General features: G+C 38.7%; 1 protein-coding gene across 1 annotated transcript in view; it reads right to left on the reverse strand.

The window, feature by feature from the left end:
* The window catches only part of LOC126162838 (brefeldin A-inhibited guanine nucleotide-exchange protein 3), a 294,784-nt gene that overhangs the window by 205,901 nt on the left and 61,984 nt on the right, over positions 1-26,899 (reverse strand). The window contains exons 7-9 of the mRNA XM_049919600.1: positions 13,089-13,221; positions 12,576-12,673; positions 1,977-2,161 (exon numbers count right to left, since the gene is read on the reverse strand). Of these exons, the coding sequence (XP_049775557.1) occupies positions 1,977-2,161; positions 12,576-12,673; positions 13,089-13,221 (416 nt within the window). The remainder of the gene's footprint in view (positions 1-1,976; positions 2,162-12,575; positions 12,674-13,088; positions 13,222-26,899) is intronic.

Genomic DNA, 26,899 nt, shown 5'->3' on the forward strand with positions numbered 1-26,899 from the left:
TCTCTTTTCTCCAAATGTCTCTTTAACTTTCCTGTAGGCAGTATCCATCTTACCCCTAGTGAGATAAGCCTCTACATCCTTACATTTGTCCTCTAGCCATGCCTGCATAGCCATTTTGCACTTCCTGTCGATCTCATTTTTGAGACGTTTGTATTCCTTTTTGCCTGCTTCATTTACTGCATTTTTATATTTTCTCCTTTCATCAATTAAATTCAATATTTCTTCTGTTACCCAAGGATTTCTACTAGCCCTCATCTTTTTACCTACTTGATCCTCTGCTGCCTTCACTACTTCATCCCTCAAAGCTACCCATTCTTCTTCTAGTGTATTTCTTTCCCCCATTCCTGCCATTTGTTCCCTTACGCTCTGCCTGAAACTCTGAACAACCTCTGGTTTAGTCAGTTTATCCAGGTCCCATCTCCTTAAATTCCCACCTTTTTGCAGTTTCTTCAGTTTTAATCTACAGCACATAACCAATAGATTGCGGTCAGAGTCCACATCTGCCCCTGGAAATGTCTTACAATTTAATACCTAGTTCCTAAATCTCTGTCTTACCATTATATAATCTATCTGAAATCTGTCAGTATCTCCAGGCTTCTTCGATGTATACAACCTTCTTTTATGATTCTTGAACCAAGTGTTAGCAAAGATTAAGTTGCGCTCTGTGCAAAATTCTACCAGGCGGCTTCCTCTTTCATTTCTTAGCCCCAATCCATATTCACCTAGTACGTTTCCTTCTCTCCCTTTTCCTACTACCGAATTACAGTCACCCATTACTATTAAATTTTCGTCTCCCTTCACTATCTGAATAATTTCTTTTATTTCGTCATACATTTCTTCAATTTTTTCATCATCTGCAGAGCTAGTTGGCATATAAACCTGTACTACTGTAGTAGGCGTGGGCTTCGTGTCTATCTTGGCCACAATAATGCGTTCACTATGCTGTTTGTAGTAGCTTACCCGCATTCCTATTTTTTTATTCATTATTAAACCTACTCCTGCATTACTCCTATCTGACTTTGTATTTATAACCCTGTATTCGCCTGACCAAAAGTCTTGTTCCTCCTGCCACCAAACTTCGCTAATTCCCACTATATCTAACTTTAATCTATCCATTTCCCTTTTTAAATTTTCTAACCTACCTGCCCGATTAAGGGATCTGACATTCCACGCTCCGATCCGTAGAACGCCAGTTTTCTTTCTCCTGATAACGACGTCCTCCTGAGTAGTCCCCGCCCGGAGATCCGAATGGGGGACTATTTTACCTCCGGAATATTTTACCCAAGAGGACGCAATCATCATTAACCATACAGTAAAGCTGCATGCCCTCGGGAAAAACTACGGCTGTAGTTTCCCCTTGCTTTCAACCGTTCGCAGTACCAGCACAGCAAGGCTGCTTTGGTTAGTGTTACAAGGCCAGATCAGTCAATCATCCAGACTGTTGCCCCTGCAACTACTGAAAAGGCTGCTGTCCCTCTTCAGGAACCACGCGTTTGTCTGGCCTCTCAACAGATGCCCCTCCGTTGTGGTTGCACCTTCGGTACAGCTATCTGTATCGCTGAGGCACGCAAGCCTCCCCACCAACGGCAAGGTCCATGGTTCATGGGGAACTAGAAAAAATCTCAAAAGTTGGATTTATTTTGTATCCAACTTCTCACACCTTTTAAAATGTTATTCTATTCTAGTTGTTCTTCCACTCTTCATTTAACCTTTTACTTACAATATTAGCTGTTTTGAGGGCACACTGAAAGAAAGCAACAACAGTAATTGTTTTTAAAAGAGTAACCCACTATTTGACTGTGTATAACTACATTTATCTTCTGTACTCTCTAGATTTTAGGTTTTTATGTTGTTATCAGGTACAATGCTAAAAGTTGTTAGACCATTATTGAGTCATATCTGTTAAGGCAGTTCCTTTTCAATGCGGCATGAATGTTAGAGTGAGCTTTGTATTTGCTATAGGGGTTCAGACATACCTTTGTAATCACATTGATGTAGTTCTGTGTAGAGTGTGTTTATACGATCCATGTAAGTATGAGTAATCCCCTTTCCAGTACATAATTCCTCCAATGATCCAAGCAGAGCAACAACACACGAAACACTGACATTTGATACTGCCGAGTCACTGCATCTACTGCATTCTTCAATTGAGTCCATCACCCTGCAAAACAAAAGCAATGAACATAACGATAAAATTATATATTACTTTGTTGTTCACGCAGCATATCAATGTTAAGACCCTGCACCCCCCACCCTCCCGGCACTCAGAAGAGGAACAGTACATGCAGAGGTAAATTCTAAAAGTGCTGACGGTGTTTTTTTTAATTTTTTTTTTAATCAATGGCACTCATTGCTAGTTTATTTTTGTAATCAGGAGAACACAGTTGTTGAGCAACACTAGAGCACTTTCTAGTCTGTCAGTTGACACTTCCTATTTGGAACCTCACTCCTCAAATCAGAGCTCATAGTGTCACCTGCAAACTGTCTGCCAACACCAATGCACTAGAACAAACTATCAGTTCACTTGCAGTAACCGAGTCATGTGGTGCATGTACATAATCAGTTTTTAGGCATGCCAGTAGCCCATTCAACTGCCTCTGGTTGTAGTGGGCCGCTTTGCATGTTAGGAAGTACTAAAAACTTAACCAGGAAAATGTGGCTGGTTGATCACTGATCTAAAAAGAAAGTATGAGCCAACCAATCTGTGACATACTAAAACCCTCACACTAATGACTTAGGCTGGAGTCCTGATGGCATACGAAATTTTAATAGTAATGTTGACTACTAAACCCCAAAATGCAGACCTCATTTACAGCTACCCATGCATCAGACTATAAAATGCACTCTCTTCAATGTAGCATACCGTGTCATGTAAACCATAAGTACCATATGTTGGAGAGTTTTATGTTACAAGAATTCATTTGACTACATAGTTGGCCCTATATGGAGACACACCAGAGGGACTAGGTCCTGCAGAAGGGACTGGTATGGTGTACACTACAGCTGAACAGCTGCTTTCCCTGACTGCAGTTTTTTATGCCTCTTTGCCAACAGCTCACCACCTCACAGTTGCATGGCTCTCTGACTCAATGGAAAGATGACATGTGTTTCCTGCAGGCCTTCTTGACTGCCATATTTGCTTCTTTGTTTTCATGAATTCCTTAGTACTCCAATACTCAGTAAAATGACATATTTTCTCTTGAAGAAGAAGTGGGTCCCTGTATATTTTGGATCAGTTTATGTGCTGTGTAAATCTTTTGTAGTGATAGTAGGTCACTAAGGGAACACAGATACATGAGAAATATCATCCTCAATGATTATTCATATGCTCTGTTGTTTTCAGGCTAGGTATAGGTCAGCAGTAAACATTGAAAAATCCTTTAGAAGTTCAACAACAGCACATATGTAGGAAAGACTACAGAGCAGAGCAACCACGGGTGTCCTCTTGCTTTAAACAATCAGTATACACTAAAATGGAATTGTGACGCTCATTTAAAGTATTGCTGTTAAAAAATACATACAGCTACACTTGCTATGCATTCTATTAGAATATACTCAACTCTAAAATATTTATGGGCCTCTTCAGAAACCAAAGTGGATTTTTACTCCAATCTTGGTGTAGGGCATTGATTTTTGTCACACACATGTCTAAAGAATGTCCAAATGCCTCACTGTTTAGTGACAGTTGTTAAACAGTTGTTAGGAAAGTGGAAAGCACCAATAACACAAGTAAGTGAAATGTAGTCAGATTACAGCTCTTTGATGCTTGTCATATCATGACATGTTGCCACCAATAGAGAAAGCAGCTCTCCATTCTCAGTATTAAGGTTGGGAATGGGATAAGTCAAATATGCTCCAGTGGATAGGTTGGACTCTGTCTAATCTATTTAAAAATGACAATACTGCAGACAACATACATCCATAATCAATCCACGATCACAAAAAGGTTTCATTAAATTGAAGTGGACATGTTCTGTTTGCTTCCAAACCATGTGGCTAATACATTTTAAAATGCGAGGTGCTCTGGAGACCCCGCAGTGAGGCGACCGTGCGAGTTTTGGTGTTCTAGTAAAGATAAGTCATTTTAGACTATAAAACTTCTAGTTTACTACTGATTACGTGGTAAATAGGTGTATTAGTGTGCCTTTTAAATGTACCATTAAATGTTTCATTTTTCTTAACGTAATATAGCAGAAAATGTGAAAAGATTGTACAGTCGTATTTTCTGTTTACATTTTGCCACAGAAAATCTATAGAATTTCGTTTAGTTGTTCTTTGCTCTCTCCAGCAATTTAACTGTAGCATACCTCTTCATTATTTAACTAGCATTTCCGGAAAGTAGTGTAAAGTTTAAGTTGTTGTTTCAGAAAGTTTGCACTGTTGTTTTTGTTTACACACAGTTGCATACAGACCAAATCTGTGAACCATATTTTCGTGTCTATCTGCAATTTAACTGACTTATTCTTAATAAACTATTACGTTTATCATGAGTGAAAAGTGCTTGACTTGCCGTAGAATTGTTAGGTCGGGGCTTTGGTGCTGTAGTGATGGGTGCTGTAGTTTTTTCCATGTGGGTGACTGTAGTGGCATGGGAATAGGGGAAGTAAATGAGACTTATCAGTGGTTTTGTAGGAATTGTAGTAGAGATAGGAAGATACTAGATCAGGAGGGGAAAATTGCCGCCCTTCAGGCTGAGTAAGACAAGGCCAGGGGAGATCTTGACAGGTTAAGGAGGGAGAAGGGTAAAGAGAGGTGGGAAGTGGCAACAGGCAACAGGAGGAACAGGCCTAGAACTTTGCCTGACAGTTTCGTGGTGAATGTGCAATTTGACCTGTTGCCACAGTTAGAAGCTGGTGAGCCTCAAGCAGTTGCACATGTAGTCAGGGCACAACAAACTTTCAGCAGCAATTTGAAAAGTAAGAATGTAGGGAAATCTGTAAATAAAAAGAAAGTGCTGTTGTTAGGTAGTTCCTATGGCAGAGGTGTTGGCCAACTTCTGCAGGATGAACTAGGATCAGAATACCAGGTCACCAATTTTTTTTAAACATAGTGCTGGTCTACAGCAGGTGACAGAGGATTTAGGATAACTTTGCAAAGATTTCACTAAGGAAGACACGGTGATTATAGTGGGTGGGCCAGGTAATAGTATTGACAGAGATCCTGGGTACAGTATAGAGTGTGACCTGGCAAAGAGTGCATCAGCATCGAAGCATACTAGTGTTGAGTTTGTATCTCTTCTTGGGTGCCACGACTGACGTCATTTGAACTCTTCTGTCAAGAGAGTTAATTTGGAGTTGGAACGGTTGCTTGTGTCAGATGCAGGGTCTCACATTGGTGTGGTTCCTGTTGATTCTCTCAATAGGTGGGATTATACTAGACATGGCCTTCACATCAACAGGAAGGGGAAGGGTAAACTGGCTGGGAAAATAGCAGGAAAGTTAAAGGGGTGAGGCACTGTCATGAGTGATAAAATACCAGTGGTTATAGGGTTCAGAAAAGACCCTTTTTTAGGGTAGCGAGGACAGAAAGAAACCAAATTTTAAAAGAGGTTAGGACTGAGATTAACCTTCAGTTTGAGAAGGAAACCAAAAAACATAATTCTAGCTTATTACATCAGCATAAACAGCCATTGGTTAAGAATTTTCAACAGTCAGCAGATATTTTAACTCTACCCAATTTTAACTCAGTCAATGTGAAATGTCAGCTATCTTTATTGCATCAAAATATTTGAGGACTGAGAAATAAAATTAATGAATTAATTATCTGCATAGATGAATTAGAGTCTTCAAACCCAGCTGACATAATCTGCCTCTCTGATCATCACGTGACCACTGGTATAGAACTTTTTAAGTGTTACAGGATTTAGGTTAGCATCTCACTTTTGTAGATCAGAAATGGAGAAAGGAGGTGTTGCCACATTCATCAGGAACTGTCATAAATTTAAGAAAATAGACATTCATAAATTTTGCCTAGAAGAGTATATGGAAGCATGTGTAACAGAAGTAGAATTTCACAAAAAACCCTTCATAATATTAAGTGTATATCGAGCACCTGCAGGTAACTTAAATCTGTTCATAAACCACCTTGAAGCTGTACTGGCCCATTTAACAACCAAAAACAAAGAAATAGTGGTTGCTGGTGACTTCAGTGTAGATTTCCTTAAAGACTCTCCCAATAAGAACTTATTTCAATTAGTAACACTATCATTCAATTTAATTCCCACTGTAAAGTTCCCCACTAGGGTAGCCAAATGCTCACAAACAGCCATTGATAATATCTTTATAGAAAAGTCCAATGAACAAAATTATATTACAAAACCAATAGTCAATGGCGTCTCAGCTCATGACATGCAGTTCCTTCTGTTAAACGTTAATACTGAACAGGATATAAAATCTGTTAAATCTAAGCTCAAGAGGGTAATCAATAAGCCAAAAATTGATTACTTTAGGACACTCCTCAGAGACGTGCTCATGGCATGAATGAAAAATATAACACTTTTGCTAATAAAGTGCTTACCTTATTCGAACACTGTTTTCCCCAAAAACTTACCAAGGTTAGAGAAAAATCTACAAAGAAGCCATGGATTACTCAAGGAATAGGGGTATCTTGCAAAACAAAAAGAAAACTGTATCTGTCAATCCGAAATAATTCCGATGTTGATGCTATAGCACATTAAAAGAAATACTGCAAAAATGGCTCTGAGCACTATGGGACTCAACTGCTGTGGTCATCAGTCTCCTAGAACTTAGAACTACTTAAACCTAACTAACCTAAGGCCATCACACACACCCATGCCCGAGGCAGGATTCGAACCTGCGACCGCAGCAGCAGCGCGGCTCCGGACTGGAGCGCCTACAACCGCACGGCCACCGCGGCCGGCCAGAAATACTGCAAAATACTAAAGACTGTAATACAGACATCAAAGCAAATATATTACAAGGAAAAGATAGTAATATCAGATAACAAAATAAAGACAATATGGAATATAGTGAAGGAGGAGACCGGTAGAACCAGACATGAAGAGGGACAAATAGCATTAAGACTAAATTATACATTGGTGACAGGTGTGTATAGTGTTGCAGAACTTTTTAACAAACATTTTATAACTGTTACTGAAAAGATGGAGTTGTCAGGTTCTGTAGATGCTGCTATGGAATACCTCAGACCAGACATTTCTAGTAACTTCCATAATATGAATTTGACCCTCACTACCCCAGCAGAAATAATGTCCATCATAAAATCTTTAAAATCAAAAACATCTAGTGGGTATGATGAAATATCAACAAAGCTAATTAAAGAATGTGATTCTGAGCTAAGTAACATATTAAGCTACCTGTGTAACCAGTCGTTTAACAGTGGAATGTTTCCTGAATGGTTAAAATATGCTGAAGTTAAGCCTCCGTTTAAGAAGGGAGATAAAGAAACAGCATCAAATTTCCACCCAATTTCACTTTTGCCAGTATTCTCAAAAATTTTAGAAAAAGTAATGTACAGACAGCTTTTTAACCATCTTATCTCATATAACATACTGTCAAAGTCACAGTTCGGATTTCTAAAGGGGTCTGATATTGAGAAGGCTATCTACACTTGCAGTGAAAATGTGCTTAATTCATTAGATAAAAAATTGCAGGCAACTGGTATATTTTGTGATCTGTCAACGGCATTTGACTGTGTAAATCACAATACCCTTTTAAGCAAATTAGAATATTATAGTGTAACAGGAAATGCTGCAAAATGGTTCAAATCTTATGTCTCTAGCAGGAAACGAAGGGTGTTATTAGGAAAGAGACATGTATCAAGCATCATCCAACTGGGAACTAATTACACGTGGGGTCCCACAAGGTTCCATTTTAGGGCCCTTACTTTTTCTTGTGTATATCAATGACCTTTCATCAGTAACATTACCACATGCCAATTTTTTTTTGTTTGCCGATGATACACACATTGCATTAAATAGCAAATCAAGTGAAGTTTTAGAAAGATCAGCTAATAAAATATTTGTGGACATTAATCACTGGTTCTTAGCCAATTCTTTGTCACTAAACTTTGAAAAAACACACTACATGCAGTTCAGAACTTGTAAGGGGTGTCTCACGAGTATATGCGTAACATACGATGACAAGCAGATAGAAGAAGTGGACAGTGTTAAATTCTTGGGATTACAGCTTGATAATAAATTCAACTGGGAAAAGCACACCACAGAACTGCTGAAGTGTTTTAACAAATCTCTATTTTCAATGTAAATTGTGTCACACATAGGGGATATAAAAATGAAAAAGCTGGCATACTATGCTTACTTTCATTCTATAGTGTCATATGGGATTATTTTTTGGGGTAATTCATCAAGCCAAGCCAAAGTTTTCCGGGCACAAAATGTTATATGTGGTGTGGACTCAAGAACATCCTGCAGAAGCCTGTTTAGGGAACTAGGGATACTAACGACTGCTTCCCAATATATTTATTCCTTAATGAAATTTGTCATTAAAAATATATCACTTTTTCAAACCAACAGCTCAAGTCATGGAATCAGTACTAGAAATAAAAATAATCTTCACAAGTATTTAAAGTCACTTAGTCTTGTACAAAAAGGTGTGCATTATTCAGGAACACACATTTTCAATAACTTGCCAGCAGCCATAAAAAGCTTAACAACCAATGAAATTCAGTTTAAGAGAAGAATAAAAGATTTATTGGTGGCCAACTCCTTCTACTCCATTGATGAATTTCTCAGTAGAACCAACTGATTTGTGTGTGTATACACATGTAAGTACAATATAACTTCTGCACAATTTCAGTGCAGTAATGTGTTCATTGTAAATAAGTATTATAATAGTTGTATTACACGTTTATTACCTTATAAATAAATAAATAAACTTTTTTTTATTTTCAATTCAGTGCAGTAGTATTTGTAAAATGATCCTTTCACATAGTGTTCATTAAAAAATGATGATCATTCCACTTGGGACCTGTGGAATGGTATATTAGCTTATTTGTTTGAGTTGTAAATATTTGTCATGTATTGTTGTTTTTCTGACATGTTCTACATCCTGGAGAACCTCCTCACTACGGATCAGTTGGAATGAAAGTAAATCTAATCTAATCTAACCTGAGGTCTGTACAGATATTCTTTATAAATTGTTCCAGACTCCTCGCTTATTCTTTAAAATTTAAAATGGTGTCACTCATTATAATTTCCAGAGATTAAAAACGGGGGGGGGGGGGGGGGGGGTGATAACCATTAAAATGCAGATTCGTCAAGTGTAAATTTAAAATCTTTTTTTTTTTTTTTTAAATTTAAAACCTACTTTTTATCATCACCCTATCAGCCTTCCAACTTCCAACTGACCAAGCATATGCATACTGCAAGACTGGAAGATGAATAACAAATAGAAAACTCATCCATGAATAGAGGAGCTTCTTACTGTGAATATAACTGTATTAATAGCTACTGAAAACATTGTCATACTTAAAACACTGCCTTGAACTGAAAGTGATCAGACAGGTTATAGTTGGCTAAAAAAAATTTGAAGTCAATTGCAACGGCCTCATGCAAGGAGCTGTCTACTTCTCAATAGGCTGTAGACCTTTCCAAAGATAAAAGAAACATCTATTAAGTAACACATGCACATCCACCACAGTTGGGGTATCAATGGTGGTATGATAGCACTCAAATCTACAATGAAAATGGCACGTAACTAAAAAGATTTCTGGATTCCAATATTTAGATAAGATGATTATTTACCACCTGCTCCAGAATCTGTCTCATGCAGCTAGTACAGTCTGTAACACTACAACCTAGTGCCTCACATATTTTTCAACTTCTTGATTTCTCACATTTATAATCTTTTGTTTGTAAATGAATGTCTTAATGAATTTTTTTCAGTAATTAGAGTTAATGAAAATGTTATCTATGTTGATAGAATAAGTAAAAATTATTTATGTCAAATCACTGCAGTAACCTGGTTTGATATGTAAAGCCTTACTTCAACACAGATGAAATCTGACCTAACCTAACCTAAGCCTTACTTCAAGACAGATGAAACCAGCTGCAATGTACTCTAGTAACTTGGTACACTAAATGCAAGCATAAAAACTGCAATCTTAAGGTCACCGTGTACTCTCTTCTTACTATTTTTACCCCAGTAACACCATCCTCAACCAATTATTGTTATAGCTATTTCGTTTGAAGGTAAATATGTCCCTGCTGATGACTATCCCTTTACTGTAATTTAGGGTGGTGCTCAGATCAGTACTAATATGGCTACTCTCCATACATCCATGCAATTTGGTTACTTGGGCAACTGTCACTGACTCACCCAGATATGTACAGTAATGTGGCTAATTTACTGACTTAAAGGACTCTCCACTCTCTCGTTAAAAAAAAAAGTTACCACAAGGGCTTGTTCTTTTACTGACATTTACTGTAGGGTTGATACACTTCCCAGGCAGACTGGCCATGTGAAGTTTCTTGGCTGACTAGCTGATCCTTGGGCCACACAAATCATTGGGTATGTTTCTAGTTGTTATTTTAGAATTAACAGACACGCAACTATCAGACAGGTAATCACAAGCAGAGCCTCAAATATACAGAAAAATTAATACAACAGAGGCACAGTAGCTCTGTTACTGACATTATTTGCATTAGATTTGACAGAATTCTCAAGTGAACTAATAATATGAGGTCTGTTGGTGGGTTGGGTGGGAATACTGGCCAATGGACCATCCAAACCACTAGGAGAAGAAATTTTAGTGTATTTTCCACATTAACAGAAATCAAATGAGTAGATAATGAATTAGAAGCTCATATCAGCACTTTCTTATCTTATCTGTCAACTTAATTTTCTCCATTTTATCTGTACCACCACATCATAAATGCTAAAATTGTCTTCCTTTCTAGTTTTTGGGAAAAAAATCATTCCTGTACAAAGCTAAGTTCAAGATGTACGTTCTCAGAAACTTCATTCTCAAATTAAGGCTTATGTTTGACACTAGCAGACTTCTTTTTGGAATGAAATGCTCTTTATGCTTGCGCTAGAGTGCTTTTATGTCCTCCTTGCTAAAATTCTATTCCTTTCTAGCTTTCGGAAAAAAAAACAGTTTCTGTACAACGCTAAGCCCAAGATGTACATTCTCAGAAACTTCATTCTCAAATTAAGGCTTATGTTTGATACTAGCGTACTTCTTTTTGGAATGAAATGCTCTCTATGCTTGCGCTAGACTGCTTTTATGTCCTTGCTTCATCTGTCATGCATTATTTTGCTGCTGAGGTAACAGAATTTCTTTCCATTCTCAAAAGAAGCTTCTAATAAAAACTGTATGCCTGTGGAGTATTGTCTCAGTTGTTTGCAGGGAGCAGTTTCCTGTCAGGAAGACAGGGCTTGTACGAAAACATTTTTCCACAACAGTACTCATTTAAGTTCGTAGGCTTCCATGACCAGTGTCATTTTGAATAAAATAACTCTGGTTATTAGGCTGCATCATTATAGAACACTGAAGCAACTAAACTAGCAAGTTTCAAGCAACTTGCTGTGGTCCTCTTCAGGGCGGAGATATCTGTGCTTCCCCAAGGAAGTGTTACACGCCTTCTGCTGTTCTTAATCCATACAAATGATTCAAGAGAAAATCTGACAGCCCTCTAGGATTGTTTGCAAACAACGCTGTCATTTAACATGTTGCAAAGTCAACAGAAGATCAAAACAAATTGCAAAATGATTTAACAAGATACCTACATGGTGCAAAAAGTGGCAATCAATCCGAAACAATAAAAAGTGCTAGGGTCTTCACATGAGATATAAAAGCATTTCATTAGATTTTGGTTACACAATGAATAACACTTTCATCAGCTAAATCCTGAGGGATCACAATTACAAACAACCTAAAGTGGAAATGTCACAGAGAAAATGTTGTGAAGTAGGCAAACCAAAGACTAAATTTTAAGGGCAGAACAATTAGAAGACGAAACAAGTCTACTAAAGAGACTGCCTGCACTATGCTCATTCGTCGTCTTCTGGAATTGTGCTGTGCAGTATGGAACCCTTACCAAAGACAATACTGATGAATAGCCACCATGTCATCCTCTGTTAATAGCATCACTGAATGTGGTATGGAGAGGCATGTGGTTAGCACATCATACTACCAGCTGTTGTCAATATCCAAACCTTGGAGCCATTACTTCCCATTCTTGCATCTCCAATTTGGCCTCGCAAGGCTAAAGGTATCCTATTTCAGTCCTACCACTGATAAATAATGTCTGGCAGTACAGGGAATCAAGCACTGGCAATACGATACTCACATACTTAACAGTTCAGCCATGGAGGTGGGTGACATGTTATTACACTGTATTTTATTATTATTATGAAACCTTCTCACTTCTTAAATAAATAGAAATTTGAATGCAAAAAATTATTCAATAATAGTGTTTTGATCAAATTTTGTAGCCCAGCGAACAGTACTTAGGTCTGTTAAGACTGTTCCTACATAATCACATTGGGATGCCACAGATTTCAACATTATTAATATTACGGGGGGATTTCAGTACTTCTCGAGTCTAAACATCCTCTTGCAGTTTTACTTACAGTCTCATAAGGGCCATATCACTTTGTTGAGATCCTTTATCATCTTCCAGCAAAATGGGGCCAGCGAAATCTACTATACGGCTTGGACTGCGGAGCAGCTGAAATACAAATTAAAAAATACTTTTCACTGATTGATTCCAGTTAATGACACAACATAGTAACATCAAACAACAGTGACACAAAATGTAAATTCAAGTAGCCTTAAAAATAAAGTTAAAAAATGAAATTTGTTGATTTAAGTTCCTTACAAGATTATACACCAACATACTGTAAATACAATAACGTGTCAACTCCAGTGCTGCAAACAAAAATGTTGACAGATATTTAACAATTCTAGTGTTTGTAAATAGTGAATAGTAGAGGCACCGAGTTACCAAAAGGCACACAAACATGGCTGAGAACTTTGCCTTTTCAGGACTAGAGCTATAGAATACAACAACAACACACACTGCTCAGTTATATGCAAGTTCAATTAACTGTGTAACAAAAACTACACAATTCTAAGCAGTTTACCTCTCTCAGTGATTTTAAAGCTTCCAATCTGTGCTGTGGAGGTGGATACAGCAACATACGGTGAAAAACAGATTCCAGAACTGGTCTCATAGAGCCCACACATCCGACTAGTCGCACCAGCTGTGTGCCAATACTGCAAAACATAAAGCCACTGTTATAATCTTAATATTTCAAGTATAACACTTTCGTTATTTGCAATAGAAAGTACAGTCCAACATTAATCTTCTTCATTGGAGCACAGTCTAAGAAGCTGAAAAACATTGTTGAAAAAAAATAACAAATTATAATTTTTAACTTCTTAGTATTTACATTTTATCTGAAATGATTTGGCCCTTGGCATTTGGGACATAATACGAAGTTCTGATGTTTCACATTTGACCACAAGTAAAAATTAAAAGCAACCAAATATGTGCTGTTTTTACTGAATACAGAGAATATCCATCAGTCTTTTGCTTTTGGAATAAGAACATAGCAGCAAGACCTGCAAGAAGATTGACATATGGTGCAGGGACTGGAAGTTGAACCTGAAATAAATAAATGTAATGTATTGCACACGAAATAAAAAGCGTAAGCAGTGAAGTAAATGCTTCAGGTTTTATTAAACCTGGCACTCGTCTTGACCAAGTGCTTTCAACTGTAAACAATATCTCTAGAAAGACAATGAAGGAAGACTTCATTGTAATATGTGGTGGTGCAAATGACATAGCACACAACGATGGTTTGCATGCCGTTAATGCCCTAAAATCTGCTCTAAACCATCCAAATGACTCAAACGTCATTGTTCTCGACATTCCACACAGGTATGACTTGCCTCAATTCATGTGTGTTAACAGGGCAGTAGCATATACAAACAGTCAATATGCAGAAATTTGCAACCATTACGCAAATGTACACATGGTTAACATGCAACATTTTAGTAGAGATCTGTACCCCACTCACAGCCTTCACCTCAATCGGCGCAGAAAAAGTCACTTAGTGTCCATTATTTGTGAAATCATCGCAAATGGTAGGAACAACGTATACTCAAAACACACACATTCGAAGATTGAGTGCTCCACAACACAAGAAGACTGCAGGAATGGGTACAGACAGACGACATTGGACAAATGTCTGCTGAAAACACCAGGTAAAGCTGATTCTTCCCAGGCTCCCAGTACATGGAAGCAGACCAACTTGAATAAACGGATAGTGAAAAATACCAAACCCACTCTGTCAACTGATATTTCTTTTTTAGGGATAAATGTATAAGTGGTTCTGGTATGGTGACACGTCCATCAAGTGTTCAACAATCCAAAATCACTTTCAAATTAATTCAGCAGAATTTCCAAAGTCTTGGCAATAAGCACAACGAGTTGGATACCATTGCAGCAATTGATAACCCTGATGTTTTAGTTATAAGTGAACACTGGTACACAGATGAGCTAATTAGTGTATGTAAGCCACTTTCCATGATCTTTTGCTCTGCCTTCAGTAGAAAAGAGAAACGTGGTGGTGGGGTAGCTATCTTTGCAGCCAGTGGTAGTAATTATAGTGTAATAGATGTAAGTGCTTTCAGCATTGAGGGTGTAATAGAACTAGCAGCAATTAATTATAAGTGGGGGAAAGAGAACTTAATTATTATAGGCCTATACAGACCTCCATCTGGTAGCCCAGATAGTTTCTGTGATGTTCTTAATGACCTGCTTGTTGACATTGACAGTAAACACTGCAATAAAAATGGCTGGGTTAACATAATACTAACTGGCTTTATGAAAAACAAGTCAACATCAGTAGCAGCAGCACAATTAATAGACAACATAATAACGGCAATAGAGAACAAGGAGTATGTAACTGGAGTGTTCCTTGATCTAGAAAAAGCTTTTGATGCACAGGGGATTGTGTCAACATCACCATATTACTTGACAACCTGTGGAACCTGGGTATACGAGGAACTGGCTATGAGCTAATAAAATCATATATGAGCAATAGAAAACAATTTGTCTTGCTTAAAACAAAAATCTAAAATAACTGATATCAAATATGGAGTGCCTCAAGGTTCTGTCTTGGGATCCCTTCTTTTCTTGATTTATGTTAATGATATACAGTACTGTTCTCCTAACTGTACAAAAATATTGTATGCAGATGACACATCAATAGTGTGTAAACACAAAGACTATGAGAGTCTGCAGGTACTGTACAACAGTATAACTAATGAAATAGTCAAGTATTTTAATGAAAGCCATCTAAATGTAAGTCCTTCAAAGACTGCAATGATGGAATTTAACACAAGGAAACAAATAGAATTTGACATGAAATTATCCATAGGAAATGACATTGTAAAAAAGGAAAAATGGACAAAGTTCTTGGGAATTACAATTCAGGACAGCCTCAAATGGGACATGCATATTGATTCCTTAGCATGTAAGCTGTTGAAGAATGTATTTGCTATAAATATGATTAGCAAATACTGTAAGGACATGTGTGTACTAAAAACTGCTCATCATGCCCTATTCTCATCAAACTTAAACTATGCTGTAGAAATATGGGGTGCAACAACTCAAGCCAACCTAACTACGAGGTGCATTCAAGTTCTAAGGCCTCCGATTTTTTTTCTCCGGACTGGAAAGAGATAGAAACATGCGCATTGTTTTAAAATGAGGCCGCATTCATTGTCAATACATCCCAGAGATAGCAGCACTGTATGGCAGCTGGAATTTTAACGCCAGCGGCGAGAATGAGAACTGTTTTAAATACTTAAAATTGCGACGTTTTCCTTACTTGAACAGGGTGCAATCACTCGTTTTCTGAATTTGTGTGGTGTGAAACCAATTGAAATTCATCGACAGTTGAAGGAGACATGTGGTGATGGAAGTTATGGATGTGTCGAAAGTGCGTTTGTGGGTGCGACAGTTTAATGAAGGCAGAACATCGTGTGACAACAAACCGAAACAACCTCGGGCTCGCACAAGCCGATCTGACGACATGATCGAGAAAGTGGAGAGAATTGTTTTGGGGGATCGCCGAATGACTGTTGAACAGATCGCCTCCAGAGTTGGCATTTCTGTAGGTTCTGTGCACACAATCCTGCATGACGACCTGAAAATGCGAAAAGTGTCATCCAGGTGGGTGCCACGAATGCTGACGGACGACCACATGGCTGCCTGTGTGGCACATTGCCAAGCAATGTTGACGCGCAACGACAGCATGAATGTGACTTTCTTTTCGTCGGTTGTGGCAACGGATGAGACGTGGATGCCATTTTTCAAACCAGAAACAAAGCGCCAGTCAGCTCAATGGAAGCACACAGATTCATCGCCACCAAAAAAATTTCCGGTAACCGCCAGTGCTGAAAAAATGATGGTGTCCATGTTCTAGGACAGCGAGGGCGTAATCCTTACCCATTGTGTTCCAAAGGGCACTACGGTAACAGGTGCATCCTACGAAAATGTTTTGAAGAACAAATTCCTTCCTGCACTGCAACAAAAACATCCGGGAAGGGCTGCGCGTGTGCTGTTTCACCAAGACAACGCACCCGCACATCGAGCTAACGTTACGCAACAATTTCTTTGTGATAACAACTTTGAAGTGATTCCTCATGCTCCCTACTCACCTGACCTGGCTCCTAGTGATTTTTGGCTTTTTCCAACAATGAAAGACACTCTCCGTGGCCGCACATTCACCAGCCGTGCTGCTATTGCCTCAGCGATTTTCCAGTGGTCAAAACAGACTCCTAAAGAAGCCTTCGCCACTGCCATGGAATCATGGCGTCAGCGCTGTGAAAAATGTGTACGTCTGCAGAGCGATTACATCGAGAAGTAATGCCAGTTTCATCGATTTCGGGTGAGTGGTTAATTAGAAAAAAAATCGGAGGCCTTAGAACTTGAATGCACCTCGTACATTATTAATACTATAGACAAAGTTATCAGAATTATTTGTGGTGCCAAACCTCGAGAATCATGTCGGAATCTGTTCCCAAAATTAGGTGTGCTTACCATTATAGGCGTATACATATTGAAAGTTATATTGCTTGTGAAAACAATAAATCCAAATTTCAACTGTGACCCGCACCAGTATGATACAAGGCAAAAGTTCAGATATCATGTAAATAGCCACAGAACAGCTTTATATGAAAAAAATGCACTTCATGCTGGGCTGAAGCTAGCCAATGCCCTACCAAAAAGTCTCACAACCCTTCCTACTAACAAATTAAAAGATCAGCTAAAAAGAATTCTAATTGAAAACCCTTTTTATTCCCTAGACGAGTATTGTATCTGTATGAAAAGTGCTTCATAAGTATGTCAAGCTCATAGTTTTAAGTAACCTAAAACTAATATAATGTTGATAAAAACAGTATTTGTAATATTGTGATTGTATACTACAAAATGTAAAATCCATCAAAGTGTAAAATTTATTAATACAAACAAATCTTCAGTTTGTAAATTATAAACTGATGTATTCAGAAGAATAATCTGTATGATGTCCTTAAACTGTATTATTTGTAGGGATTGTATTTGATTATTCGATGTTGAATAACTATTATGTTGTTGTTGTTGTCTTCAGTCCAGAGACTGGTTTGATGCAGCTCTCCATGCCACTCTATCCTGTGCAATCTTCTTCATCTCCCAGTACTTACTGCAACCTACATCCTTCTGAATCTGCTAAGTGTATTCATCTCTTGGTCTCCCTCTATGATTTTTACCCTCCACGCTGCCCTCCAATGCTAAATTTGTGATCCCTTGATGCCTCAGAACATGTCCTACCAACCGGTCACTTTTCTTGTCAAGTTGTGCCACAAACTCCTCTTCTCCCCAATTCTATTCAACACCTCCTCATTAGTTATGTGATCTACCCATCTAACCTTCAGCATTCTTCGGTAGCACCACATTTCGAAAGCTTCTATTCTCTTCTTGTCAAAACTATTTATCGTCCATGTTTCACTTCCATACATGGCTACACTCCATACAAATACTTTCAGATACGACTTCCTGACTCTTAAATCTATACTCGATGTTAACAAATTTCTCTTCTTCAGAAACACTTTCCTTGCCATTGCCAGTCTACATTTTATATCCTCTCTACTTCGACCATTATAAGTTATTTTGCTCCCCAAATAGCAAAACACGTTTACTACTTTAAGTGTCTCATTCCCTAATCTAATTGCCTCAGCAACACCCGACTTAATTCTACTACATTCCATTATCCTCATTTTGCTTTTGTTGATGTTCATCTTATATCCGCCTTTCAAGACACTGTCCATTCCGTTCAACTGCAATTACAATGTCATCGGCGAACCTCAAAGTTTTTATTTCTTCTCCATGGACTTTAATACCTACTCCAAATTTTTGTTTTGTTTCCTTTACTGCTTGTTCAATATACAGATTGAATAACATTGGGGACAGCCTACAACCCTGTCTCACTACCTTCCCAACCACTGTTTCCCTTTCATGACCCTCGACTCTTATAACTGCCATCTGGTTTCTGTACAAATTGTAAATAGCCTTTCGCTCTCTGTATTTTACCACTGCCACCTTTAGACTTTGAAAGAGAGTATTCCAGTCAATATTGTCAAAAGCTTTCTCTAAATCCACAAATGCTAGAAATGTAGGTTTGCCTTACCTTAATCTATTTTCTAAGATAAGTCATAGGGTCAGTATTGCCTCACGTGTTTCAACATTTCTGCGGAATCCAAACTGATCTTCCCCAAGGTCGGCTTCTACGAGTTTTTCCATTTGTCTGTAAAGAATTCGCGTTAGTGTTTTGCAGCTGTGACTTATTAAACTGATAGTTCGGTAATTTTCACATCTGTCAACACCTGCTTTCTTTGGGATTGGAATTATTATATTCTTCTTGAAGTCTGAGGGTATTTCGCCTGTCTCATACATCTTGCTCACCAGATGGTAGAGTTTTGTCAGGACTGGCTCTCCCAAGGCCATCAGTAGTTCCAATGGAATGTTCTCCCCTCCCGGGGCCTTGTTTCGATTCAGGTCTTTCAGTGTTCTGTCAAACTCTTCACGCAGTATCGTATCTCCCATTTCATCTTCATCTACATCCTCTTCCATTTCCATAATATTGTCCTCAACTACATCGCCCTTGTATAGATCCTCTATATACTCCTTCCACCTTTCTGCTTTCCCTTCTTTCCTTAGAACTGGGTTTCCATCTGAGCTCTTGATATTCATGCAAGTGGCTCTCTTTTCTCCCAAGGTCTCTTTAATTTTCCTGTAGGCAGTATCTATCTTACCCCTAGTGAGATAAGCCTCTACATCCTTACATTTGTCCTCTAGCCATCCCTGCTTAGCCATTTTGCACTTCCTGTCGATCTCATTTTTGAGACGTTTGTATTCCCTTTTGCCTCCTTCATTTACTGCATTTTTATATTTTCTCCTTTCATCAATTAAATTCAATATTTCTTCTGTTACCCAAGGATTTCTAATAGCCCTCGTCTTTTTACCTACTTGATCCTCTGCTGCCTTCACTACTTCATCCCTCAGAGCTATCCATTCTTCTTCTAGTGTATTTCTTTCCCCCATTTGTGACAATTGTTCCCTTATGCTCTCCCTGAAACTCTGTACAACCTCTGGTTTAGTCAGTTTATCCAGGTCCCATCTCCTTAAATTCCCACCTTTTTGCAGTTTCTTCAGTTTTAATCTACAGTTCATAGGCAATAGATTGTGGTCAGAGTCCATATCTGCCCCTGGAAATGTCTTACAGTTTAAAACCTAGTTCCTAAATCTCTGTCTTACCATTATATAATCTATCTGATACCTTCTAGTATCTCCAGGATTCTTGCATGTATACAACCTTATTTTAAGAATATTGAACCAAGTGATAGCTATGATTAAGTTATGCTCTGTGCAAAATTCTACCAGGCGGCTTCCTCTTTCATTTCTCTCCCCCAACCCATATTCACCCACTATGTTTTCCTCTCTCCCTTTTCCTACTCTCGAATTCCAGGCACCCACGACTATTAAATTTTCGTCTCCCTTCACTACCTGAATAATTTCTTTTATCTCATCATACATTTCATCAATTTCTTCATCATCTGCTGAGCTAGTTGGCCTATAAACTTGTACTACTGTAGTAGGCATGGGCTTCGTGTCTTTTTTGGCCACAATAATGCATTCACTATGCTGTCTGTAGTAGTATACCCACATTCCTATTTTTTTTATTCATTGTTAAACCTATTACTGCATTACCCCTAATTTGGTATTTATAACCCTGTATTGACCTGACCAAAAGTCTTGTTCCTCATGCCACCAAACTTCACTAATTCCTACTATATCCAACTTTAACCTATCCATTTCCCTTTTTAAATTTTCTAAACTATCTGCTCGATTAAGGGATCTGACATTCCACGCTCCGATCTGTAGAACGTGTTTTCTTTCTCCTGATAACGACGTCCTCTTGAGTAGTCCCTGCCCGGAGATCCGAATGGGGGACTATTTTACCTCCGGAATATTTTGCCCAAGAGGACGCCATCATCATTTAACCATACAGCAAAGCTGCATGCCCTCGGGAAAAATCACGGCTGTAGTTTCCCCTTGCTTTCAGCCGCGCAGTACCAGCACAGCAAAGCTATTTTGGTTAGTGTTGCAAGGCCAGATAAGTCAATCATCCAGACTGTTGCCCCTGCAACTACTGAAAAGGCTGCTGCCCCTCTTCAGGAACCATACATTTGTGTGGCCTCTCAACAGATACCCCTCCGTTGTGGTTGCGCCTACGGTACGGCCATCTGTATCGCTGAGGCATGCAAGCCTGCCCACCAACAGCAAGGTCCATGGTTCATGGGGGTTGGAAATATTATTATTATTATTAATATTATTATTATTATTATTATTACATAAATAGGGAAGAGATCCTCTATCGTTTATTTACACTACTGGTGAAAAATCACTGAAAATAACAATATTATAAAAAGGAAAGCTGCTACTCACCTTATAGCGGAGATGCTGAATCGGGAGTCGCAGATAGGCAAGTCTTTTTGTTGTATCCATTTATGACTCAGCATCTCTGCTATATGGTGAGTAGCAACTTTCCTTTTCATAATATTGCTACTTTCCATCCTGGATTTTCCACTGTTTAATCATTGAAAATAGTAACTACTGTACAGTACCAACGAGTAACAATCCTGTGTGACCTCAAGAGGAATGACGACATGGAAGAAAGTGTAGGACAACCAGCAGCCAAGATTAAATGGAAGAATCTTACAGGAATGTCAACTGACCATTGAATTTTGCTCAGCATTCTGCGTCCATTATCAGGTTAGATTAGTAGAATGCATTTCATCATCAGATCATGTATTTGGTGTGATTGTGATACAAGAGAGACACTGTGCATCAAGGAGAGGTTTACTGTTGAAATTCTGAGAGAGTAAATTCCAGAAAGAGCTGGGCAACATAGAACTTTTTACAAAATTGTTAAGGCTTTTGTGGTCATTCATTGACAAACTGCCCATTGGTTTCTGTCTGTGATTCTTCAGCTGACATTTATTTGATGATTTTTCTGATGTTTCGCCTACAAAGTTTCATCCTCCATTACTGGTGGTACTGGTCCACTACTAGCAATGGAGAATGAAGCTTTGACAATGCCAGCCTCTTGCACTGGAAAAACATTTTAAAAAATCATCAAACAAATGTCAGCTGAAGAACCAGAGACAGAAGCCACCAGACAATTTGTCACACAACTTCCTAAATCAGAGAAATCAGAAATCATACAGACATTTACTGGCAATCATTCCTCACATACACCATTTGCAAAAGTAATAGAAAGCTGAGATAATGTAGTGGAATCAGAAGTACCCTCTTCCACACACTGTAAGGTGGCTAACAGATGTAGATGTAATGTAGCCTTATCTGTTTTGCAAGAACTGTGGTATACAAAACAAGTATTATCAAACTTGCAAGTGAAGTTCATCAACTGATCTAGCAGGCATGTTTTAGTATTATCACACAGCATAACACTGACATACTGACTGATCATCTGCATGTATTAACAGCACCTAAGCACATATAATTTTGTAAGAACTCATTTGAATAAAACAAAACCCACTTAATGTTACAAACTGAAAACTGTCATAACAGGAACTGTCACAGTAGGCCTAACAACTAAGATGCAGTAGGTAACACTGATATCTCAAACCAGGGTTTCCCAAACTATGTTTTGTAGAACACTAAAATTCCACAGGAAATGAATAGTCCTACACAGAAAACTATTAATAGTAGAGTGGTTTTCCCCCTCGACATCTTAAAGGATATTAATTATGTTTTAAAAATTTTATTATGGTTTCTGTTATTAGTTATTATTTAAAATTGAAGCAGTCACTTATAAAACAAGTTTTCTCATGTTTTAAAATTTTATTAACTTTCAAAATAAACAAGGTGTTTCATTGAAGTACCAGGGTTTTCAAAGTGTTCTGTCAGAGAAAAAGTTTGGGAACCCCTGCCTTAAAAATATAACACATTATGAAATGAATTCAGGGCACACAACTGACTCACAATGAAACAAAGTCTCATATATGTGCTGTACCTGTTGCTGTAATTGGGAGATGCAAATACACTGTGTTGTAATAAGTTGTTTCACCTATTCCTGGAAATTAGATGGCAGATGTTTGTGTACAAATGTTCTTTAGGTAGTTAGTGGGTAAAGAATATACACTGCACATGAATCAATGTAGGTGTGTACAGAGACAACATGAGAAGTGTGAGCACAGCACATCAGCAAGGCTTGAAGCTGTCAAGATTCTCTACCTGCTTTGGAGATGGCATTTATACTTTGGCATTGCAGTTTGGTAGAGATTTGGAAAGCACAAAGCACAGAGGAAGCACCTCTACTGAAAACTTATACACCCAAGAACAGTTGATAGACGCTGTGGAAAAATGTCAATCTCTTGTGTGCTATTCTGAGATCCACTTCAGATATGTAGTTCTGAGTAATAAGAGCTTTGTCACCACATGCTGTAATTACTGAACATGAGAACAACTCCATAAAGAAGAGTTCTCTAACAGAAGAGTTCATTAAAAGGCAGTTACATTATTTCATAATTGATTGGCATTGTTGTGAGCTCTCTTACAGCCCTCATCCCTCGGCAGTGGAAACAAAGTCCCACAGCACAATCAGTGGCACTGCACGGCCGGTTCACTGCAACAAGAATGAACAAGAAGGCGACCATAAATTGTCAATAAGGTAAAAGTAATCTTGAACGACACAGGGGTGACAGATCAATCGAGAAGTGAGAACTTAGTTACAACCCATAACTATGGACACTATTAAAACAATTCAACAGATCAAGGCCTGCACTTGAACAGGAGGGCAGTAGTGGGGAGGCAGATTACCGTAGTTGAGTGTCTTACAGAAAGTGCAAGGGGGCACAAGCACACATGGTAAAAATCCTTACGATTAATGGAGTCAAGAGGAGTATGTTTCTTAGGTTATTCAGGTTACAGACAGACAGTCTTGAAGAACAATTAAAACAGAACAGGACCAAATTTTCCATTACAGTTTCCAGAAAAGTAAAATTAGTTTGTTTTATCAGGAGACAGCTGAAAAACAAGTTAGACAAGCTTCCAATGCATCTACAAGATGTGGAAAATTCTGAATGTGATATGTTTTCTGTGCCTTTCTGAGAGATGTTAAATATCAGAAATTAAAGGATCATAGACCAGCATCATTTTTGTATATTATTAACATGGAAAAATATATGTTGGAACATACGTAAAATTTTACGAATGTATAGGGTCTGTTTTTTTGGACATGTCTGAAGGAACAGACAACACACGGAATGCACAACAGAGATACATATTACATAAATTGAAGATGGAGAAGGGAGAAGAGAAAGGAAATGAGAGGAACTACTGATGTCAGCCAAAAATGGACTTCATGCAGAATCAGTGGTGATGAGTGAAAATGTGTGCCAGACCAGAATTTGAACCCAGAATCTCCTGCTTACTAGACAGTGCTGTTAAACACTGTGCCATCTGGACACAGTGTGTATCGCAGTTGTGTGGACTATCTCGGCACAGCTCCCAGTTGACCCACATTTCCACCTAGAGCCGCCTATCCACAGTCCCCATCCATGTTCGCTACTTTGAGATTCCTCATGGGAGGTCGAACAATATTATGCATTATCAATGTGAGGAGGGTTTTTTTTTAATTTATTTACTTATTTATTTATTTTTTTCTAGACATGTCCGAAAGAAAAAGCACCACGGGGATTCCTCAGCTGGGATACATTATGTAAATTGAAAGTGGAGGGTGGAGAAAGGAAAGGAAGGAGAAGGAATTATTGATGTCAGCTGCATCAGAACTTTAAGCGAAATCACTGGTGATGAGTGAAAATATGTATCTGACTGGGACTTGACCCTGGGATCTCCAATTATGTTAACTACTGCGCCATCCAGACACAATGTTTATTGCAACCGCATGGACTATCTCAGCAAGCTTCTCAAGCAACCTGCACTGAGCGCCACCTATCCGCATTCTCCATCATGTCCTACATAGTCACTATTTTGAGATTCCTGCAGGAGGTCGAACATTATTGTGTACCCACGCTGAAGATGGTGGATTCATGGCAATTATATGAATGCATGGAGTCTGTTCTTTAGAACAAGAGTCTGGATAGAGTAGTGGTTAACACGACTGCCTAGTAAGCAGGAGAACCAGGTTTGAGCCCCGGTCCAGCACATCAGTTCACACGTCGCCACTGATTCCACACATCGCCGCTGATTCCGCATAAGGTCCCGATGCAGCTGACACCAATAATTCATTCCTTTTCCTTTACTTTCTCCCCCCTCCACCTTCAATTTAAATAATACAAATGTAAAAGTTGGATTTAAAGTCAAAAATATTAAAGCAAGCAGTTTTTGTGTAGATCAGCACCTAGAAGCATGTGCTTCTGAGCTGTTACAGCTGAATACTTCTCTTGTAATTGTAACCATCTACATATACCCTCTAGAAAACTTTCAGCTATCTACGAGAAATCTAGATGCATTATTGAACTACCTGTGAGGCAAGAAGAAACAGCTAGTAGTTTGTGAAGATTTGAATGCAGATTTTATCAAAGATTCTGACAGCGAAAATGAACTGTAAGACAGATAACATTCAAAGACAGTTTTCAGACTGAAAAATTAACATTTATCCAATTGTTAATGGTCTCCATGATCATTATGCACAGTTATTGGAAATAAATAATGTAGCACCTTACACTGTTGTGACATGTTCAAACAAAGGAGTGAAGCTTATTAATAAGACCAGGAATGTTTTAAAAACATGAGGTTTGTTCAAAAGAAGACCGAACTTCACATCTTTACTGCTCATTGCACTACATTTTAATCAATGTTCCCCTCAAAGGAGTTCTGTCCACTGGCAATATACTGTTCCCAATGTCCCTTCAGTTTTTGGAAAGCCTCCTGGAAAGTATTCCCTGGGATGCTGCATGGATCTCTTGTCATACTGTCCTGAATCTACCCTATGGTTTTGAAGCAACGTCCTTTCAATATGGTTTTAAATTTGGAAACAGGAAAATTTCTGCTGAGTACAGAGAATAGGGTGGAGGGTGCACAACAGAAGTATAATGTTTCGCCAGATGGCTATGAAGCCAGCACATTGTCAAGTGCAAATTCCTGCTGGACACTGCCTTTGGAGTCACAAAACACGAACCAATATCATCTTGATTTCTGACTGATTCATGCGTGTTTTTTTCAGACAAGGAGACCCTTTGCCTACCCACCCTGCACGCTTGACTAAGCAATCGAAATGTCTCTGTAAAAGTTTTGCCAAGTTTGTAGCAAAGTTTCACACACAGATCTACATTTATACTCCGCAAGCCACCCAACAGTGTGTGGCGGAAGGCATTTTACTTGCCACTGTCATTACCTCCCTTTCCTGTTCCAGTCGCATATGGTTCGCAGGAAGAACGACTGCTGGAAAGCCTCCGTGTGCGCTTGAATCTCTCTAATTTTACATCCGTTATCTCCTCGGGAGGTATAAGTAGGGGGAAGTAATATATTTGATACCTCATCCAGAAACGCACCCTCTCGAAACCTGGACAGCAAGCTACACCGTGATGCAGAGCGCCTCTCTTGCAGAGTCTGCCACTTGAGTTTGCTAAACATCTCCGTAACGCTTACCAAATAACCCTGTGACGAAACGCGCCGCTCTTCTTTGGATCTTCTCTATCTCCTCTGTCAACCCGACCTGCTATGGATCCCACACTGATGAGCAATACTCAAGTATAGGTCGAACGAGCGTTTTGTAAACCACCTCCTTTGTTGTTGGACTGCATTTTCTAAGGACTCTCCCAATGAATCTCAACCTGGCACCCGCCTTACCAACAATTAATTTTATATGATCATTCCACTTCAAATCGTTCCGCACGCATACTTCCAAATATTGTACAGAAGTAACTGCTACCAGTGTTTGTTCCGCTAAAGAATCCTTCTTTCTATGTATTCACAAGACATTACATTTGTCTATGTTAAGGGTCAGTTGCCACTCCCCGCACCAAGTGCCTATCCACTGCAGATCTTCCTGCATTTCGCTGCAATTTTCTAATGCTGCAACTTCTTTGTATACTACAGCACCATCAGCGAAAAGCCGCATGGAACTTCTGACACTATCTACTAGGTCATTTATATATATTGTGAAAAGCAATGGACCCATAACACTCCCCCTGTGGCATGCCGGAGGTTACTTTAACATCTGTAGACGTCTCTCCATCGAGAACAACATGCTGTGTTCTGTTTGCTAAAAATTCTTCAATCCAGCCACACAGCTGGTCTGATATTCCGTAGGCTCTTACTTTGTTTATCAGGCAACAGTGCGGAACTGTATCGAAC

The sequence above is a fragment of the Schistocerca cancellata genome, chromosome 2, assembly GCF_023864275.1.
Source record: "Schistocerca cancellata isolate TAMUIC-IGC-003103 chromosome 2, iqSchCanc2.1, whole genome shotgun sequence".
Taxonomy (NCBI): domain Eukaryota; kingdom Metazoa; phylum Arthropoda; class Insecta; order Orthoptera; family Acrididae; genus Schistocerca; species Schistocerca cancellata.